This window comes from Carettochelys insculpta, chromosome 1 (genome assembly GCF_033958435.1).
Source record: "Carettochelys insculpta isolate YL-2023 chromosome 1, ASM3395843v1, whole genome shotgun sequence".
NCBI classification, from domain to species: Eukaryota; Metazoa; Chordata; order Testudines; family Carettochelyidae; genus Carettochelys; species Carettochelys insculpta.
The window spans coordinates 36,371,533-36,394,119 of record NC_134137.1 but is presented as its reverse complement, the minus strand read 5'-3'; the positions used below and the strand labels follow the sequence as shown (position 1 = coordinate 36,394,119).

The following is a 22,587-nucleotide window of genomic DNA, read 5'->3' as shown; positions in this document are numbered from 1 at the left end:
CTTTGTGTCTCCTGAATCTATAATTGCAAAGTAAAAGAAAAACAAAAAAACCCTCCTGATTATTTTTGATAAACAGTGAATTTCTAAAAGCCCAAAAATGAACAACTCATATCTAAATAGAAAATTATATGTGGTCTCGAAAAATTGGATAACCCCCTAGTGTCCTCCAGAGAGAGAGAGAAGGTTCAGGAGTGAACGTTGGGAAGACAGCAGTACAAACACCCATGTAAAGTGTGAGGAAATAGAATATGCAAAAAGTTTGTGAATGTCTTGAAGCAAACGTATCACATTACAAACAAGTATGTGTACACTGTTCTTAAAACAGGGACAACAAAAAGTACGGTTTGACGTTATTTATTAAGGACCATCACATATTCACATATATTGTGGTTCTTGAATTCCTGATCTTTTTACCTAATTGGAAAAAAAAGTCTCTTCTTTCTCTTTTGGTTGCTGACCCCTGGCATAGTCTAGACAAAATTTAGTCCTGCTTCAAGTGAAGAGGTCTGAACTAAAAGGCTTCTCAAGGTCCCTTTTGGTTTTAAAATTCCATTATTCTATTATTCTACTTAGAATCTATCAACAAAATGAGTAAAAATGAGACACAGGACTTTTCCCTACAAATGTACTTACTTTATTTGAATCTATAAATCCCATGGAATTAAAATACTGATATATGGCTCCATTCATTATGATATGGCCAGACATGTACACATTAAAACAATACATTTCCAAGTCTGGACCCCTTTTACCCGGGGTCACCAAAAGTTCTTCCATAATTGTTACCATTTGAGTGCCTTTATGCACATATTTGGAGGAAAAGATTAATTTATTTTGTGTGCTGGTGACAATGGCTTTCAGTCTGGAGAAATGGATTTACTCTGAAGAAAACTATTTCTCTTTATGGGATTGTACTGAAGAATACTTCCATAAACATATTTCTCATGAAAGTGGCAATCATTTTTACATTAATGTCCTGGTATGTGCTGCTGTCTAAGCGAGGATGTGCTCAGGTCATTTCAATTGATGGAATTTCATTGTAATTTATATAAATGGAGGATCTGGCTAGATATATTTTCTTCATGGCTAGCTGCATTTTAAACTAGGAACTGTTTTCTCCCAAGAAAATGTTGTGATACTGGTGCAAATATAAACTACTAAGTAACTTCATTTCTCACGCTGTCATCAGTTTTCAACAGAAATACCGTAAGAGTGTTTCTGTTGAGTTTCACCAGCATGAATCGGGGAATGCCACTGAAGACAATAGAATTGTTGGAAAACACAGGGACCTGCATTCTTTTGAGACTAATATAACCCACCACTTTTAGACTATTTTAACATCTGGTAAAAATACTTTATTTTATTTTATTTTTTTTACAATGTATGAAAAATGGTAAATAGTTTTAATAAGAAGCTGTTTGTGAGTAAGGAAGTGACCACAGATTGAGTTAACATTTATTTACATATCAGAACCCAAGCTTTGACTACAATAATAAAATGAAATAATGTCACAACTTGACAAAAACTGGAGCTCACTGGAGAGTATGCTAGGGTCTGCCAGTCGTATTTGCTTAAAGAGCTGCTATCAAGTAGAACAGATATATTTTAATTCTACTCTTTGTAAAGAAGAGACAGAAAGTCAGATTTCTCTGGCCAATGAAGCCCTAACCTCTTCAAAACATGAGCTAATACATGTTGTCATCTATGTTGATGTTATCTTAATTTTTACCTGCTCCTTAACAGATACCTGTTATTCATCTTTCTCATATAATTCTCTCTTTTCCTCATACCACCCAGTAACTTTGTCTTTATCTTGCATCTGAGATGGCAGGCAGTTCTCAGATGATGCCATTTTATATTTGATGTTGGTAGGTGGTGAGGACTTATAGAAGTAGTTAAAGAGGACAATCTTAGTTTGAGTGTTCATCAGTTAATTCAGTTTAAACAAAACACAATGACAACAATAGATCTGCATTTAGCAATCTTGCTTTCTGAGTAGTAAACAAGGGAATTAAAAAAAGTCAGATGGACTTAAACACTCTGGGACATGAATGAGGAGGAAGTTTGGAAATACTTGAAGTCTAACTTGTCGAAATTGTCTGAAGTTTCCATCTCAAGCAATGGGGGAAAAACATAAGGAAGAGTTGCACATTAAACTGGATGGCCCAGCATCTCAAACAGGTTATTAAGGGAATGCTGACAGCCTACAAGGAATGGAAGATGGGATGGATCAGAAAGGAAAGCTATCTCATGGAAGTCAAAAAGTGTAGAGATAATGTGAGAACTACCAAAAGCAAAGGAAAACTTGACATTGAAAAGGAAATTAAAACTAGTCATAAAAGAAAATAAGGATAGAAGAAGTGGGACCACTATGGACCAGCATCTAAAGTAATACATTGCCTCAGTTTTAATGGTCAATGAGAAGCTTGAGGAAGTGACACAACAATTATTGAGAAGGACATGGAAGTAGAAATTAGAACATGTAAGGTGGAAACAGAGATGAAACTTACAGGTACTGTCCTATCCTCTTCTCAATGAAGAGAACCCCCTGGGTAGGGAGGCTCAGGGCAGGGGTTTGACAGGAGATTGCGACATAACACAGACACTGTGCGCTTTCCCCTCACTCCCTGAAAGTGATGGGAAGGGGAACAACAGCAAGCAGCCTCCTGGAATGAGTCTTGGAGGCGGGTGGCTTCATCTCCTGCCCTCTTACATGGAGGGGGTGTGGGGACCTGGGGCAGTCCCTGACTGAGGTAGAGGGGGCTCTCCCAGCAGGCCCTTAAGTATGCCTGGCTCCCTGCTGCTTACTGCAGTAGCCTGCAGGAAGCCTGGAGACCCCAGCTAGATGTGCACCACCTCCTGCAGCTGAATACCCAGCCAGCTGGCTACTTCTTGCCAAAGCGATGCACTGGGGCACACTTGCTTTCTTTAACTATGGATGGAGACTAAACTCAAGCAGCTTAATTGCATCAGATCAGAAGGCCTGTGTAATCTCCATCCAAGCACATGAAAAGAACTGGCACATGAAAATTTAAGCTCCAAAGCAAAGGTTTTGAATGAACCTGTAAACTCAAGGTTACATATTATGACTGGAGAATTGTCATTATAGAGCTTATGTCAGAGAAAGCTGGGGAAGTGATCCAGGAAATTACAAGTCCTTTTTTTTGATTTGATACTAGGTTTTAGAACAAAGTTTGAAAGAGAAGCATTAAAGATACAGAGCTAAATAATAATTTAGATAAAATAAAATATAGTTTACAAAAGGTAAATTGTGCCAGACCAACCTGATCCCTTTCATTGAAAGGCAGGGGACAAAGTTAGGTTGCTAGATAAAAGATTATATTCCAGGAACTCCTTCTGAAATGCTTCCAGTTCTATGCACAAGTCCAATTGGATAGGCAGAACTACAGAGCCTCAATACATTAATAAGATTTAGAACAGATTTAGGTTTATATTAGGAACTGGAAAAGACAGTCTATAGAGAGAAAATGGACTTCACCTAAAGTAAAACATGACTAACATGTCATATGTTTGTTTTCTTATCGTCTTGCAGTGGGGAGAGACCTGTACAGCGGAATGTTTTTAAAGTTGTTCTGAATATGTACATTGACACATGCTTCTATACACTTATGCTCAAGAAGGTTCAGGTGAAAGAAATGGGACCTGCACTTGGAGAAGAAGGTGGTGATATTTATGATGGTCCTTACTTCCTATGGGAGCACATTTCACATCCATTTTATAGAGCATTAGGTAGTCTTTTACATATTCTGCACTCAGGCCACAGAGATCTTTGAAGATAAGGACTAAGACCTTGAACTTGTTTCAGAAGTATATAGGAAGCTGGAGTCAAGAACAGAAGACAGGTTTCATGTGTTTTCTGTAGCCAGCATGGCGTTCAGCGCCAGGTGAAAACTTTATGTCTAAGAATATCATTCTGCTGTTATTCATCCATGAGGCCTTCAATAACTGAGGACATGTCTTTGCCTTTGTAGCCAGACAAAGTCTCCCCCTTACAAGCCAGCTTGCTCGCTGCCCCACCCCCCCCCGACTGAGGAGCACACAGGGCATGGAAACGGCTGCTGACAGCACAGTCTTTGATGCCTTTCATTAAGGCCCAGATGTGCTAGCTTATCATGACCCTGAGAAGCAGAAAGTACAGATAAAAGGCTAACAGGCCAAACTGTCAACGGGGGGGGGACCCTCAAGAAATCACCCCAGCTGGCATTGATGGATATGATGACCACACAGCCCAGAAGAGGAAGTCTCTGCCCACACAAAAAGAATGTCCTGTACTCCTAAATTGCTTATCTCCTGTCCTACAAGTGCAAATTAAGTAAGAATTGCCCTTGTAACAAACTGGCATCACAAAGACAGACCAGTATGATCTGGCACCTTAGATAAGAAAGAGAATACGTAACCCAAAAAGGGGTATAAAAGGTGGGCCCAGCAGAACTCTAACTTTGAGTGCATTCCACCAACTACCTGCTGGTCGGGTCAGGTGATTGCCTCCTGAGGTCTGCAACTGGGGACGCCCAACCTCGTATTCGTCTTTCCGCGGAATTGAGTGACCTATCTGGCTTGGCTACGCTGGTATCGAGAGACGCAGAGAGGGTAAGATATACCCATGCTAGGTCTCCTTTCTTTTTGTGCACAGCTAAAGAATTAGAGCTCTGTAACTAGATGTCGTTGTATCAAGATATCATTGTGTTAGATGGTAACAGATATCTTTGTATTGGATTGTAACGTAACTTGTTAACACCTGTACTTTGCTAGCATATAAGAAGTAGACAATAGCCTTTTGTAACCATACGCTTATAACTGTAGCTTAATAAACTTGGAACCAGTTAAGATCTAAGCCTGACTGCTGTACTCTTTTGTCACTACAACACAGCCAGCACAACAAAAAGAACTTTAACCGTTTGGTTACCACAGCCTGGCCGTAGGTGAGAGTGCTAGGAGCTCCCTGCTCTAACAGAAAAAAACTGGGTTGTTTAGGACCCAGGGGAATCCATCAGCCTGTCTTGGCTGCTTGCAGCGATGAGCTCCCTGTTCTCGCAGTTTTAAACTCAGATGATAACAAGGGCATAGTTGGTACCTCACCGTACATTACCCGGCCACCGGCTAACAGCCTTCCAGGCTGTGACAGAGTCTCCTAGCCTACCAGAAATGGTATATGCTGTTATGTGAGAGCTCAGTGTTAGCGAGGAATACAAGAGAACTCCTAAACCATGGACTGAGTAAACCTACTGTAGGTGGCACCATTAGACAAAGGAGTTAGCACTGTTGCTCCCAACTCTCCAAAAGGCCTGCTTCTGTTCACCACCTTTGTCTTATCTGGGTTCACCTTCAACCAGAAGTTCTTCATACTTCAATGAAGCCCATCTAAACACTTGATGGGAGTAGTATAAGACCGGTAAAGCTGTATATCATTTGCATACTGCTAGAACATGTAGTTGTCTGACCAGTTAATCTAGTGGCTGTATTTAGATGTTAATCAGGATCAGGGAGAGAACTGATCTGATTGGGAGTCCACAACCACGGGGTCTATTTGTGATGCTGCAGTTTCCCAGCACTATTACAGGTTGAATCTCTTTGGTCCGGCAACACTGGTGGTCCAGCATGATTGTAGTTAGACAGATCTCCACTTAATGGCTGTGGCCAAGTTTCTCATGGTCTCGTAAAGTTTGTTTACCACCACCAGCCCTAGGTCTCAGTGTTCTTTGCTGTTATTAAGCTCTAACTTACCTCTACATGTCTTCTAACAGCCTGGTCAGCAATGGAAGTATTGGTGATACTGCTAGACAATATTGAATATTGAATATTGATTAAGAGGCTGGAGCACAAGACCTAAGAGGAAAGGCTGAGAGATTTGGGCTTGTTTAGTTTAGAAGAGAAGACTGAGGGGTGATTTAATAGCAGCCTTCAACTTTGTGAAGGGGAACTCTAATGAGGATGGAGAAAAACTGTTCTCAGTGGTGACAGATGGCAGGAGCAATGGTCTGAAGTTACAGAAGGAGACAAGCAGGTTGGATGCTAGGAAAAGCTATTTACCAGGAGGGTGGTGAAGCACTGAAATGCATTGCCAAGACAGGTGGTGGAATCTCCATTCCTAGAGGTTTTTAAGTCTCGGCTTGACAAAGTCCTGGCTGGGATAACTTTTTTGGGGTTGATCCTGCTTGAAGCAGGGAGCTGGACTCGATGACTTCCTGAGGTCCTAGAATTCTATGATCCTATGATACTCAGGATGGGTTTTGTTTGGTGTTGGTCAGCCTATTGGGAATCTGAAGGCAGAAGGGAATATTCCTTTCCTGTATTTGGCATTAAGTATTTCCATGAGAAGTGGCATCAGCTGCTCACAAACCTTTCACAACCGAGAAGGACCTCGGTCTGATACATGATTTTTGGGATGTGACTCCATAATAGTGTTCAGAACATTTTGATACATCAGTATACAGAACTCCAGGAATGCAGGTGGATGGGTGCAGGTGGGGCAGATCCAGGTTGTTTCTGAAGTCTTCTTGAACATGTACAAACTTTTCAGTGAAGCAGGTTAATAGTTTTTAGCGGTGTTTGGTATTTGGTTCTCATACACTAACTCAAACATACTGTGTGACATTTTTCTGCATGTGAAGGCTTCAATAAGGTGAATACATTTGTAGACTGTCTTCCCTTGTGAATATATTTACATAACAAATACATACACATAATCCCATTTGATTGCCTTAGTTGTATATTTCATTTGATGTGTAACTGAATAATTTGACCAATGATTTTGTATAATAACTTATTATCCCTTTGAGTTTAACATGTATTATGCAAGTATGGAGCTTTAGAAAGCAGCAGGTTGTATTAAAAATAATAGTAAACTTACCTGAAAAAGATGGTACCCTGATTTGGGAACTGGCTGTTCCATCCCCTCCTTCACTGACTGCACGAATCTCTATGATATAGACCCCAACATCAGGAAGAAGTACCACTGCAGAAGTTTTCTGTGTTTCAATTACTTGACTGTTGCTGTGACCTTCTTGTCTAAACAAGACCTAAGGATGATACAGGAGCTTTAGAATTACTGTAATCACAGGCGTGGGAAGTAGGGCTGTGTGTGGGGTGGGGAGGGGGGGTGGAAGGGGATGTTGCAGCTCTGGTGCAAGGCAGAGTCCCAACTGATGGTTCTACAAGCTCCACTATTGGCTTCAGGGTCTCATCCACTGAAGGTCCCACTGCCACCTGGGATTCATTTGTCTCTGCAGCAGACCCTGGAGCCCTGGCCATTGCCCTATGTTTGGGGCTCTGTAGCCACACACAGCTGTGGCCCCAGCCTGGAGTGGTGAGGAGGGAGTAAAATGGGAGGGGCACATCTCAGTACCCTTAGCTGAAAAATTGTTTCAGCGCCACTGACTATAATAATTTTAGGATAAAGATGGGGCCCTTTCCTCAGGCAAAATTGCTATTTGAGGCAAAAAAATGCATTGTGTGTTAAAGGACTTGAGGAAGGACTGGAGGACATTGTCTGTTAAAGGACTTGAGGAAGGACTGGAGGACATAAGCTCGTCATCTTTAGGTAGAGAACTTGGTCTTTTCCTTTTTCCTGAAGTTGCTTTCAAAATAGAGTCAAAGACACAGCCCAATTCAAAGTCCACAGAAATCAGCGGACTGGCTATTGGCTCATACCCACGGCAAAGTTTCAATATTTGTCTTCCAGTTTTGCATAAACCCACAGACACTAGCTGAAGTAAAACTGAACTTCAAAAATATTTTTAGAGTAAATGTATCTAAAAATTCACATGAACTTCCAGATCTTTTGGGTGCCTAGCTTCAAACTGAATGAAGATGCTTTGAAGTAGAGCCTCATTGGGAGTTAACCAGCTAACCAGATGAACTGAGAACTTGCTCTCTGCCCCTCTATTTTAAAATTCAGTGCACCCTTGTCTTGGTTCAGTGAGAAATATACATGCATAATGTAGCTGTCCTTCCAGTGTTTCAGTACACAGATGTCTATTCCCAGGGAAAACTGACAAGGTTAGAGAAAATATAAAAAGTTACCTGAACTTTTTATGACCCTCAAACATTTTGATGACATATTTGCAGTGATTCAGAGAATACTGGGCACTGTATTCCATGGTATAATTTATGTATGCATGTATTTTTCAAATTGTAATTATTAAGAAGAATACATAAATTATCTAATCTTATTTTGTTTTAAAAGCATGTACTGCATTCCTATGAATTCCCCAGTTTATGTCATGTATTACTTAGGACTTTTCAACTTGCAATCTTTAAAACTTCAAAAACTAAAATGCCAGATGTTACAGTCAGAGATTGCTGACTACCACCAACATAATCATAATAAGTCTCAATATTTGTACTTATGCTTTATTAAAATAGTAATTGTAATCGTATTTAAGATACTTCATTCTTCCGCATTTCTTTACATCTACTGCAAATACAGTTAAACTGAAGTATGAACAGGGATTTCACTGCAAGCTGGTCTTATTAATAGCCACTTCTGGATCAGATATGAAGGAGTAATTGCCTCCAAAGATGTACATTGAGTTTACAACCAGCAGCCGACAATTACCATTTGGAAAATACAACATAGAGAGAAAGCATGAGATTTAGTTCTTTTTCATGATTTTGTTCAATGCTTTTTTACATATCTAAAACTGGGTGGATGAAGACTGCAAATGATCTGTAAAATATAGAAAGCAAGCAAGAAAGAAAAGAGTAATTTGGAAGATGAGTGAGACAGGACAACACTGACCTTGTATCCCATCACATCAGATTCATTTGCTAGAGGTCTAACTGGTTCCCATCCCAGGGACACGTGAGAGCCATCTTGCATCCACATAATATTGCTTGGTGCCTGGCTGGGAGCTGAACACAAAGGGAGCAAATGACACCATGCACTTAAAAAACGTACTTTGAAAAACCTTGGTGAGCATTTTAATCTTTTATTACATTTATAGTTGGCTGCATTTACAGGTTTCCTTCTCTAGCTGAAACCAATAAGGTGGTTTTTGCTCCAGGAGTGCCATTTTAATAGCTACTATATAGAGTTTATGAACCTGAATCCTTTTATCTCTCTTTTGTGTCAAAAAACTTAGCCTTGTTTTCCAAGAAGATAACATTTGTCTGTTGTGAATGCAAATTTTATCATGTCACTTCAAAATTATCCAGATGTAAGCACAGAAGCATGGTCATGAATCAAACCTATATATCAGCTTTGCTTATTATTTCCAGCTAAAAGGGAATACAGAAGGGTTCAGACTCTTTTCCACACAAAGCAAAGAGTCTTGGTCACTTACGGGATTTCTTGGTGGCTGCATGGACTCTGCTGCTCGGTGGGCCATACCCTGCAGCATTGTATGCCCTCACTGTTAGGTGGTATAATGTGTTGCCTTCTAATCCTGTCAGAATGATAGAGGACTGATTTCCTTCAGTTTTCACTTTTTCTGCTGCTTCTTCCGGCTCCATATCTTTCCAGTAAACAACCTGCCAACAGGCGACCGTTTGGAAGATTAATCTGGGTCTTTATGACACTTCCTTATTTTCTATTCCTTACTTTTTTTGAAGCTCCTCCTTTCATCAAATTAACAGGTCCTTTTAAACAAGGGGGAATTGTAACCTCAGCTTACACATGAGCAGTACATGTCACACCACCACAGAGTCAACATATCACATCATTATTCCCAGAATCATTGAAATTCAGTGCATCACATTCTGCCAGCATGGGACATTACGACTAGCTAGACAGACCAGTACAGAATAAGTGCTGACAGAATAAGAACTTCAAAAAATTCAAGGAGAGCTCACCTCTCACCAGTCATCAAAAACATTTACCATACGACTGGGGAAATCTTTGACTGAATCATTTGAAGAAGGGGCGCAATGGCCCTGCATAATACATGGTGCCCAGATGCATGATCTGTGTCAAAGTAATGAATACGCAATGATATCACACCTAAGAAAATATTGTCATGGGTTAATCTCATGCGAGTAGCATTGCAGGGGGAGGACAGCAGAGGAGATTCTCTTTTAATTCTTCAGATGGAAACAGGTTTCTGTCAAATGTAATTATTTGGAAATCATGCCTCTGCCACTCCTTTTACACAAAGATTAAAGGTACCTTTGGTGGATACAAGTCGGTGATTGTTAAAAGTTTCACCGAGTTTCTCATGGTCTCTAAAAGATTATATCGGTTAGGTAAGACTTCTGAATAGCGCCTTCCCTTCATACCCAGGGATCAAATATCTACAAGATATCACAGTATAAAAAAACCCATTTTTTCTTCTAGGTCTATCAATGGCACCCCACTCAGAGCTTACATTATCCTCTATAATATGGGTCTCCCCCAAACAGAAGCTGTCACTTAAGTGCTATTTGAACAGCTTATATTTAACAACCCTTGAGCTATGCCTCTTATTAGTGTCCTCGCATGTGTCTACCTACTGCATTCGTTCTATTTTTAGTCTCTCCCTGAGACTAGTTATTTCAGAATAAGTTACTCATATGTCCCTGGAAAAGATCAGGGTGTAGTACTATGTTCTTGGGAAAGCATCATAAGAACATAAGAACATAAGAATGGCCATACTGGGTCAGACCAAAGGTCCATCAAGCCCAGCATCCCATCTGCCGACGGTGGCCAATGCCAGGTGCCCCAGAGAAGGAGAACAGAAGACAAGTGATTTATCTCCTGCCATCCATCTCCTGCCCTTGTTATGAAGGCTAGGGCACCATACTTTATCCCTGGCTAATAGCCATTTATGGACCTGACCTGCAAAAATTTATCAAGCTCTTTTTTAAACCGTAATAGAGTCCTGGCCTTCACAGCCTCCTCGGGCAAGGAGTTCCACAGGTTGACTGTGCGCTGTGTGAAGAAAAATTTCCTTTTATTAGTTTTGAACCTACTACCCATCAATTTCATTTGGTGTCCCCTAGTTCTTGTATTATGGGAAAAGGTAAATAATTTTTCTATATTCACTTTCTCCACACCATTCATGATTTTATATACCTCTATCATATCGCCCCTCAATCGCCTCTTTTCCAAACTGAAAAGTCCCAGTCTCTCTAGCCTCTCCCCATATGGGACCCTTTCCAAGCCCCTAATCATCTTAGTCGCCCTTTTCTGAACCTTTTCTAATGCCAATATATCTTTTTTGAGGTGAGGAGACCACATCTGCACGCAGTACTCGAGATGTGGGCGTACCATAGTTTTATATAGGGGAAGTATGATATCTTTTGTCTTATTATCGATCCCTTTTTTAATAATTCCTAACATCCTATTTGCCTTACTAACTGCCGCTGCACACTGCGTGGATGTCTTCAGAGAACTATCCACTATAACTCCAAGATCCCTTTCCTGATCTGTCGTAGCTAAATTTGACCCCATCATGTAGTACGTGTAATTTGGGTTATTTTTTCCAACATGCATTACCTTACACTTACCCACATTAAATTTCATTTGCCATTTTGCTGCCCAATCACTCAGTTTGCTGAGATCTCCTTGTAGTTCTTCACAATCCCTTTTGCTTTTGACTGTCCTGAACAACTTGGTGTCATCTGCAAACTTTGCCACCTCACTGCTTACCTCATTTTCTAGATCATTGATGAACAAGTTGAACAGGATCGGTCCCAGGACTGAGCCCTGGGGAACACCACTAGTTACCCCCCTCCATTGTGAAAATTTACCATTTATTCCAACCCTTTGTTTTCTGTCTTTTAACCAATTTCCGATCCATGAAAGGACCTTTCCTCCTATCCCATGACCACCTAATTTACATAAAAGCCTTTGGTGTGGGACCGTGTCAAAGGCTTTCTGGAAATCTAGGTATATTATGTCCACTGGGTGCCCCTTGTCCGCATGTTTATTAACCCCTTCAAAGAATTCTAATAGATTAGACAGACACGACTTCCCTCTGCAGAAACCATGCTGACTTTTGCCCAACAATTCGTGCTCTTCTATGTGCCTTGCAATTTTACTCTTTACTAGTGTTTCTACTAATTTACCTGGTACTGATGTTAAACTTATCGGTCTATAATTGCCAGGATCTCCTCTAGAGCCTTTTTTAAATATTGGTGTTATATTGGCCGTCTTCCAGTCATTTGGTACCAAAGTGGATTTAAAGGATAGGTTACAAACCACTGTTAATAACTCCGCAATTTCACATTTGAGTTCTTTCAGAACCCTTGGGTGAATGCCATCTGGTCCTGGAGACTTGTTACTATTCAGCTTATCAATTAATTCCAAAACCTCCTCTAATGTCACTTCAATCTGAGTGAGTTCCTCAGATTTGTCGCCTAAAAAGGCTGGCTCAGATTTAGGAACCTCTGTAACATCTTCAGCCGTGAAGACTGAAGCAAAGAAATCATTTAATCGCTCCGCAATGGCACTGTCTTCCTTGATCGCTCCTTTTATATCTTTATCATCCAAGGGCCCCACTGCTTTTTTAGCAGGCTTCCTGCTTCTAATGTATTTAAAAAACATTTTACTATTGTTTTTTGAATTTTTGGCTAGCTGTTCCTCAAACTCTTTTTTGGCTTTTCTTACTACATTATGACAGTTAATTTGGGAGTGTTTATGTTCCTTTCTATTTTCCTCACTAGGATTTGACTTCCACTTTTTAAAAGCTGCCCTTTTCTCTCTCACTGCCTTTTTAACATGGCTGTTTAGCCATGGTGGTTCTTTGTTAGGTCTCTTACTGTGTTTTTTTATTTGGGGTATACATTTAAGTTGGGCCTCTAGTATGGTGTCTTTAAACAGTTTCCATGCAGCTTCCAGGGATTTTAGTTTAATTACTCTACCTTTTAGTTTCTGTTTAACTAGCTTCCTCATTTTAGTGTAATTCCCCTTTTTGAAATTAAATGCCAGAGTGTTTGACCGCTGCGGTGTTCTTCCCAACACAGGAATATTAAAAGTTATTATATTGTGGTCACTATTTCCAAGCGGTCCAGTAACAGTTACCTCTTGGACCAGATCCTGCGTTCCAGTTAAGACTAGATCGAGAACCGACTCTCCCCTTGTGGGTTCCTGTACTAGCTGCTCCAAGAAGCAGTCATTTAAGGCATCAAGAAATTTAATCTCTGAATCCCGTCCTGAGGTGACATGCACCCAATCAATATGGGGATAATTGAAATCTCCTATTATTACTGTGTTTTTTATTTTGATAGCCTCTCTAATCTCCCTTAACATTTCAGCATCACTATCACTGTCCTGGTTAGGTGGTCGGTAATATATTCCTAATGCCATATTCATATTAGAGAAATGAATTGTTATCCATAATGATTCTATGGAACATTTTGATTCCTTTAGGATTTTTACTTCATTTGATTCTATATTATCCTTCACATATAGTACCACTCCGCCACCCGCACGACCTGTTCTGTCTTTCCGATATAATTTATATCCCGGTATGATAGTGTCCCACTGATTGTCCTCATTCCACCATGTCCTCATTCCACCTCATATCCATCCAAGATAAATGGTGAACTAAAGAATTCCAGAAGTTCATGTGAAACATAAAACATGAAGTAGCAGCCTATTGAGCTTCCCTAGCTGTTGTCAGCATTGATTGGCAGTGAATTCCTCCAATTTTTTTCTGAATACCCACAGTGTTCCCTCTAATTTTTAAAGCCATAGGCAAAATAAAATTTGTTCTGTGCACCAAGGCATGTGTAGATATGCACGACCAACAGAAAAACATGCTGCCAGGTCTGGGTGCCATGGGTGCCCTGGTAATCAGATGAGTGGTTCCTGAATCTCTCTTGGGCTGCTGTGCAAACACTCAGCTTACAGGGAACACTGAATGCACCAAAAACCATTAGAGCAAGACAATGGTAAGTCAGGCCCAGTGTACCATGCAAGAATCAATTATTTTGGAGCCAGGTGTCCACTCAGTGGGCCTTAATTTCTACTATGCCCTTTGCTTACTGGTTTGATGACTGTATCATGGTTAAGAATTAGTCATTTCCCCCCTAAAGTAATCAATGCAATAATCAAAATGTGGGTTCATCCACTGGATTTTTCTTCAGTTAAATGATCTTATTTTTCCTTTTCTTTTCCCTCACTTTATATCTGACACCTTAGTCCTCCTTTTCTAAGAAAATCTGTAGAACTACTTCAAAAGACAAGCCTGGTAATTTGAATACATAACTTTGCTAGACAGTAAAAAATCACTGACTGAATAGAAACACTGGATTTATGGCTTATTACAACATTCTATAACCCACTAACAATTCCCCCACCCCAAGGGGCCTTCCCTTTCACCTTCCTTACACCCACCATTGGCTGGAAGTGTATTAATAGGCCACTTCACTTTGAACGATACTTTGACTTGTGTGTTAAACATTTACAACAAAGAACAATTGGTTGTGACACTCAAAGGCGTTCGTTGGGGAAAATGTCCTGTTTCAGCCACATAAAAATGTCCAACTAGAGATCTTTTTCTTTTCTTCGCCTGTTATAGTCAGCAAAGACACATTGTTCAGTCTACTGTTTGTTTTGTCGACAGAACTGACTTCCACCAGCAACCCACAGTGCCTGCCCTGATTACTGTGGTCAGAGTTTTGATCTCTGTTGCCCTTCAGGCTGCCTCTCTTCCAGTTTCAAAGCTCTGGGAACTATCTAACAGCTGAGTGAGTTTCTCCATTTGGGGAACAAATTGCTGGAGTGCTTCTGCTCTGCCCTGAACTAGACCTGGGTCTACACTATAGAGTTCTGTCAACAGTGGAGGCCTTCTATTGACAAAACTAGGTGCATTCACACTACAAATACGTTCTGTTGAGAATCTGTCGCCAGAACGCAGCAGTTTTCCTGGGAGAGTTCTGTCCTGACCATACAAGGCACAGCACTTCTGTCAACAGAATCTGTTGACAAACAATAGTGTAGATGCTCTGGAAGGCCCTCTGTCAACAAAGTGGGCTTCCAGTTTACTGGACTACCCTGTTTGTAGGGCTTCCAGTTGTCTGTTCTGTCGACAGAAGGCTGGGCTGTCCAACCGCTCTCTGTTGACAGAGAGCATTGATGGGGGAGCCTATATTAGGTGTGGATGTATTCTATACAGAGGTTCTGTTGGGAAATATCTGTCAACAGTAACTTCTGTCGACAGAACTCTGTAGCATAGACACAGCTTAGGAGAACAGTTCAGGAAGAGTGATGCTGCAGCAAGAGAGGGGCAGACTGCTGTTCTGTTTTTACATTCCTCAGCACTGTGAGCTCACAGAGCTTGTCATCATGCAACTTCCAGAAGACTGTGACAGTAAAAGACCCCCAAAAAGATCCACCATGGCTTAATGACCATGTAAAAGAAGCAGTGAAAGATAAAAAATCATTTTAAATGTGGAAGTCAAATCCAAATGAGGAGAATAGAAAGGAGAATAAACACTGCCAAACTAAGTGTAAAAATGTAATAAGAAGTGCCAAATAGGAGTTTGAAGAACACCTAGCAAAAACCTCAAAAAGCAATAACAAAACGTTTTTTAAGTATATTAGAAGCAGGAAGCCTGCTAAACAACCAATGGGCTCCCTAGACAGTCAAGAAAAAAAAGAAGCACTCAAAGACCATCAAGTCATTGTGGAGAAACTAAATGAATTCTTTGTTTCACTCTTTGAGGTTGAGGATGTTAGGGAGATTCCCAAACCTGAGTCATCCTTTGTATTTGACAAATCTGAGGATTCAACCAAGATTGAGGTGTTGTTAGAGGAGGTTTTGGAAGAAATTGACAAACTTAACAGTAAAAAGTCACCAGGACCAGATGGCATTCACCCAAGAGTTCTGAAAGAACTCAAATGTGAAATTGTGGAACTATGAACTGTGGTTTTTAACCTATCATTTAAATCAACCTTTGTACCCAATGACTGGAAGATAGCTAACATAATGGCAATATTTAAAAAGGCTTTCAAGGCGATCCTGGAAATTACAGACCAGTAAGTCTAACTTTGATACTGGGAAATCTAGTTGAACCCATAGTAAAGAATAAAATTGTCAGACACATAGACAAACATAATTTGTTGGGCAAAAGTCAACATGGTTTCTGTAAAGAGAAATCATGTCTTAGTAATCTATTAGAGTTCTTTGAAGGGGTCAACAAACATGTGGACAATGGGGATCCAGCAGATATAGTGTACTTAGATTTCCAGAAAACCTTTGATAAGGTTCCTCACCAAAGGCTCTCATGTAAATTAAGTTGTCATGGGATAAGAGCGAAGATCCTTTTATGGATTGAGAATTGGCTAAAAGACAGGAAACAAAAGGTAGGAATAAATGGTAAATTTTCAGAATGGAGAGGAGTAACTAGTGGCATTCCCCAAAGGTCAGTCCTCGGACCAGTTCTATTCAACTTATTCATAAATGATCTGGAGAAAGGCGTAAACTGTGATGTGGCAACGTTTGTTGATGATACTAAACTACTCAAGATAGTTAAGACCAAAGCAGACTGTGAAGAACTTCAAAAGGATCTCACAAAACTGAGTGATTTGGCAACAAAATGGCAAATGAACTTTATATGAATCAATGTAAAGTAATGCACATTGGAAAAAGTAACCCCAACTATATATACAATATGATTAGGAAAAACTTTATCTACAGCTAATCAGGAGAAAGATCTTGGAGTCATACTGGATAGTTCTCTGTAAACATCCATACAGTGTGCAGCAGCAGTCAAAAAAGCTGACAGAATGTTAGGAATAATTAAAAATAGATAGAGAATAAGACAGGGAATATCTTATTTCCCTTATATACATCCATGGTATGCCCCATCTTGAATAATGCATACAGAATTCAAAAATCTATCAGGATTAGGAAAGGTTCAGAAAAGGGCAAGTAAAATGATTAGGGCTTTGGAACAGGGTCCCCATGAAGAGTGTTTAAAGAGACTAGGACTTTTCAGCCTAGAAAAGAGTAGACTAAGGGGGGTATGGATAGAGGTACATAAAATTATGAGTGGTGTGGAGAAAGTGAACAAAGAAAAAATATTTACTTGTTCCAGTAATACAAGAACTAGGTGACACCACATGAAATTAATGGGCATCCTGTTTAAAACAAATAAAAGGAAATTCTTCACACAGTCAAAATGTGGAACTCCTTGCCAGCAGACACTGTGAAAGTTATGACTATAACAGGGTTTAAAAAAGCGCTAGATAAATTTGTGTACGTTAGGTCCATCAATGGCCAGGATGGGTAGGAAATGGTGTCCCTAGTCTCTGTAAGAGGCTGGAGATGGATGGCAGGAGAGAGATCATTTCCCATTTGGTTCACTCCCTCTGGGGCACGTGGCATTGGCCACTGTTCGGCAGACAGGATGCTGGGCTGGATGGACCTTTGGTCTGACTCAGTATGGCTGTTCTTATGTTCTTAACTCAGGGGGAATCCCAAACTGTGAGTGATCAGCTTTGCCTTCCCTCAACACTGCACTGTGGGATACATAGCCACAGTGCATTGCTCAAACTGCCAATGAAGGTGAGTTCCATTGTAGAAATGATCTGTTGACAGAGGGAGCAAGTGGAAATAGCCTCTAGGAATTTTTGTTCTGTCAGCTTCTGAGTTTTGACAGAGCATGTTTTTCTCTGCCTGCCAGATTGCAAAGACTGAACACGCAGAAAGTAATTAAAAGTATTAAATTTTGGAATAAAAAATGTCAGTCACAATTTTTTTCATATCGTCTGAAGTTTGTCAGAGATTTACTTGCAGAACCTTTGTAATAAGGACAAGTAGGTAGTCCTACATAATGCAACATTAAATATTATGGAATACATAGTTCAGCCCTTCTCTGTTTTACAGTTTCTTCATCAGTATTTCTAAGTTGGGCTTATATTTTAAATATACTCTTCATAAATTAATCATTCCAGTATACTACATATTTAAACTCATTAGCTGCGTCTACACTAGCCAGCTCTTTCGAAATAGCCTGGCCAACTTCGAAATAGCACCTGGCACGTCTACACATGCTGAGTGCTATTTCGAAGTTGAAATCGACGTAAGGCTGTGACACATCGAAATCGCTATCCCCATCAGAAGATGGGAATAGCTCCCTACGTCGATGTCCAGCATCGAAGCAGGGCATGTGTAGACAATCTGCGTCCCGCTATGTCAAAATAGCGGGGTTCTCCATGGCAGCCAGCAGCTGAGGGATTGAGAGAAGCTCTGTCCAGCCCCTTAGCTCTATGGTGGCTGCGTGCAGCAGCCCCTTAAAGCTCCACACCCCCTTATTTCCTGTGGCAGGAAGCTGAGAGCATGCAGGCAGCAGCACAGACGTGCACAGCCTGCACGCCCTCCAGACGCCCCAATCCCCCACCCAGCACGCATGGCAGCCAGCCAGCCCCCACAAGCACCCACAGGGCACCCCCCCAAAGGGACCCAGGGCTCCCAGCCATCCAGCCAGGGAGGGAAGAGGCGGTGGGGCCCCTCCTGTTCAGACGCTGAGATCTGGGACCTGCTGGGGCTTTGGGGTGCTCCAAAGCACCTGGAGGAGGTGCTCCAGGGAATGGGGAGCAAGCAGCGGAATGCAGATGGGTTTGCCCAGCTGGCCGAGGGCCTGGCTGCCAGGGGTCACCCTGTCTGCACTCCTGACCATGTCAGGAGTAAGGTCAAGGAGCTGTGGCAGGGTTACGCCCGAGCCCGGGACATGGCCAGCCGGTCTGGGGCTGCCCCCGCCATTTGCCCCTTTTACAGGGAGCTCAGGGAGATCCTGGGCCCCCAGTACCCCTCCTCCCGTGCCCCAGCCACCCTTGACACCTTGGCCGACAAGCCCCAGGAGGCCCCAGAGCCGAAGTTCAGCCCAGAGGCCAGCCCTGCACCTTAGGGACCCTCAGTGGAGCCCACCCCTGAGATAGCAGAGGAGGAGGAGGAGGGCTCCAGTGATGGGGGGCTCCTCGTCAACCTCCCCTCCTGCAGCTCCAGCAGGGTGTCCGCCCGACTGGTGTCCCCCGACCGTGGAAGCAGACCATCAGGTATGTACACCAGGTGCACACCCCCAGGTTAAGAGGCAGGGACAAGGGACATGACCAGGGCTCTCCACACGCCCAGCTGACCCCGGCCCACCATGGCCTGGCCAGACTATGGCCCCGAGGACAGCAGTGGCATGTCCCCCAGAGCCCGTCAGCACCTGTCCCCCAAGACAGAGCCCCACCCCTGGGGATGGGGGGACCAGAACCCCAGAAAGAGGTCACCCACGGGGGGGACACGATACCCATCATCCTCTCTGGGGGACAGGGGATGGGCGACGAGCAGCGGAGGGGTGGGGGGACATGGGCCACAGGTCAGGGCCCAGACTAATGGCTGTCTCCGCTCTTCCCCCCTCTTTTTCACAGCCACACCAGCTGAAGGCCTTGACAGCAGGGGTGCTGCATCTGTTGTGCCAGACAGCCCACTGGGGCCGTCACATGGGCAGCCCAGCAGCAGAGCAGGGACCAGCCCCGGGACGAGCCCGCCACTGCCAGAGCCAGCCGCAGGCGGCTGCTGACCTCCAGCTCCTCACCAACCTCCAGCATCAGATGGAGGTGTCAGTGTGCCACCTGCAACTGGAGGAGCGCTGGTTCCACTTGCAGTAGAGAGCACTGGCCTGGCGCCAGGAGGCTTGGGGGCCTTCATGAGGACTTCCGAGTGGATCGCCAAGCAGATGGCGCCCCTCGCCGCTCTGGCCACTGTCCCTCCCAGCCGCCCTCCACCTGCCCTGGAGCCTGCTGAGGAGGGTGACTGTGGGGTTCAGGAGCCAGCCCGGCCATACCTGCTGGTTCTCCTGGCCCCCACCCAACCTCAATGGGGCCTCCAGCGCAGACGTGGGTCACGGCCCCCCACACCCAAGGACTGGGCCCCCCAGGTCCCCTTTTGTACATATTCCACCCCCATTATTGTACATAGTTGCCTTGTCCCACACCACCCTTTATAGCTGTTCCCCCACCCGGTGTACATAGTTCCCCATTTTAATGTAAAAGTTCATCGCTTTTGTTTCAAGAACGTTTGGTTTATTTAAAACAAAACAAACGTGTGGTGTGTGCTCTTTGGTGCGCAGTGGTGGGGGCAGGCAGTGTGGTGTGGGCAGAGTGTGGTGAGGGTGGGTGGCTCACCAGGCTAGCCCTGCTGGCGTTGACTCCACAGCCTGGTCAAAATGGGCCCACAGGGCCTCCCGGACCCGGATCCCCTCATGGTCGGCTTGGTGACTAGGGGCGGCAGGTGGCTGGGGGTAGGCTGTGTCAGCCTCCACAGCCCAGCCCTCACAAATGCCTCCCCCTTGCTCTCCGCTGGGTTGTGGAGTATACAGCATGTGCCCACTGACTGGGAGATGTTGGGGAGCCCTGCATCCAGGCGGGTGAAGAGGCACCTCTAGTGGCCTTTGAGGTGGTCAAAAGTCCTCTTGACCACCTGGCGTGCATGGTTCAGGTGGGTGTTGAACTGCTCCTGGCTGGCTGTGAGAGGGCTGGTGTAGAGGCGCATGAGCCCGGGCTGGAGAGCGTAGGCTGCATCTGCAACAAGGCAGAGAGGCATGGTAGTGTCCCTCAGAGGGATTTCCCACTGGGGGATGTAGGTCCCCACCTGCAGCTGGCGGCACAGGCCCAAGTTCCTAAACACCCGGGTGTGCAGTTTGGCTACAGCTGGGAGGTGGCTTATGCCCAGTGGCAGTGGCTCTGGTGAGTCACTGGTAGTTTGTGCATAAAGGAGGGTGTCTGGCTGAGGAGACAACACCTGGCTTGGGGTTTGGGGGGAGGGCGCTTGGCTGAGGGTGTGTGGGGCAATCAGTGAATTTCTTTTGGACACCACTGATTAAAGCAAATTTCAAGCTAAGGTCCTGCAGACACAGTAACACACAACTGGCTTTGTCAGTAAATTCAGGGTTGGCACTTCCCTGCTAAATGGATTTCATTACTACTGCATGATTCAGTGTTATGCTAACAGGCCTCACAAGCTGAAAAGCTTTTCACTTTTAAGTTAACAGTTAAGTTAACTGTTCTGGAGAAGAGTCATCTGCCTGCAAGCTGCAACAGCCTGTTGTAGGAGCCTTGGGGAACTGTCAGGGTAGGGATAGGAACAGGGAAAGGTTGAGCGCTAAGACCCAGGGAAGGCATCGCCTCCCTTTGCCGCATATACCTGCAGCCCATGAGAGTAGACATACCGCGAGTATATTTCTGCGCCTGGAAGACAAGGTCTGTGTAAGCTTGTAAGCTTGTCTTTCTCACCATTAGAATTTGGCATAAAAAAGATATTACCTCACCCACCTTAGCTCTCTAATATCTGAGGATGAACATGGCTACAGCAGTGTTACGCACAAACCCTTTAACATACTTTTACAAAGTGTGTTGGATGTAAACTTATTCCACTTTTCTTTTCTGCTGTTACTAATGAATTTTGTCCATTTAGTCAGCTCTTCCAGTCTCGTATTTATATCTAAATTAGCATACTAATTGTATCCAATAATATCTAACCTTTTGAATTCTTTTTGTGTTCTGCTTCTTAAAGCCAAGTGTATTTTAATGCACACATGTATAATTCGTTCCTTGGTGTCAGTTAACTCTGTATTATACATTGTATCCAATTACTAATGCTAATGAATAAGTTCAGAATCATGAATAGTCTGAATGTTATCCTTTAGGCCTTCTCTGCACTACAAGATTGTGTTGACAACAGTTGTACTGATGTACATTTGCTTTAATTAAACTGTAATTGCATGTGCACACTATGGTCCTGCTGTGCATCCACACTAGCTGTTCTTGTATTGGCCATGCTTTGTTGGTAGGTATCCCAATATGCATCTGGCCACAGGGTCTTTCAGAAAGGGTTTGTAAAGCTTCAAGGGGCATATGATAAAGGTTTCTCATCCCATCATTTCATGGGCATCCTACTATACTGCTAGCTGCTTTTCTGGTGAAGTGTGTGTTGGGACAGGGAGACAGTTTGGGAAAGGCAGTGTATGTTTGAGTGTGTGCAGGGAGAGCGTGACAGAGCGTACGTGTGTGTTGGGGGGGGTGACTGCATCAGTATGCTACACAAGAACATAAGAATGGCCATACTGTGTCAGACCAAAGGTCCATGAAGGCCAGTATCCTGTCTGCCAGTAGTGGCCGATACCACGTGCCCCAGAGGGAGTGAACCAAACAGGTAACAATCTCTCTCCTGTCATCTATCTCCAGCTTCTCACAAACAGAGGCTAGGGACACCATTCCTTACCTATCCTGGGTGTTAGCCATTAATGGATCTAACCTCCATGAATTTACCTAGCTCGGTTTTAAACCCTGCAATAGTCCTAGCCTTCACAGTTTCCTCCGGCAAGGAGTTCCACAGGTTGACTGTGTGCTGTGTGAAGAAGTCAACCTGTGGAACTGTCTCTTTAAATTCAGACAGTAGCCAGCACCAACCAGTCTTGGGGCAAGGTGGGGGGAAGAGGATACCCTCTCACATCAGCCCCCTCTCCTTCCCTGGCTCTGCACTACACAGTACAGCACAGCAGTTTTCCTTTCCATCTCCCACAGAATCAGCCCACTTTGCCTGCCACCATGTCCCAAGTGCCAGGGAGAGCCAGATTCCTTATTAATGATTCAGTGATTCCCTCTCAGCTCTCCCACATCCTCCTTAGTGCACAAACCAATGATCCAGGCCTCCC

General features: G+C 43.3%; 1 protein-coding gene across 1 annotated transcript in view; it reads right to left on the bottom strand.

Annotated features, from left to right (window-relative positions):
• CNTN5 (contactin 5) overlaps positions 1-22,587 on the bottom strand; it is an 850,947-nt gene that overhangs the window by 4,295 nt on the left and 824,065 nt on the right. Inside the window, exons 22-24 of the mRNA XM_074981652.1 lie at positions 9,306-9,492; positions 8,762-8,874; positions 6,872-7,040 (exon numbers count right to left, since the gene is read on the bottom strand). Of these exons, the coding sequence (XP_074837753.1) occupies positions 6,872-7,040; positions 8,762-8,874; positions 9,306-9,492 (469 nt within the window). The remainder of the gene's footprint in view (positions 1-6,871; positions 7,041-8,761; positions 8,875-9,305; positions 9,493-22,587) is intronic.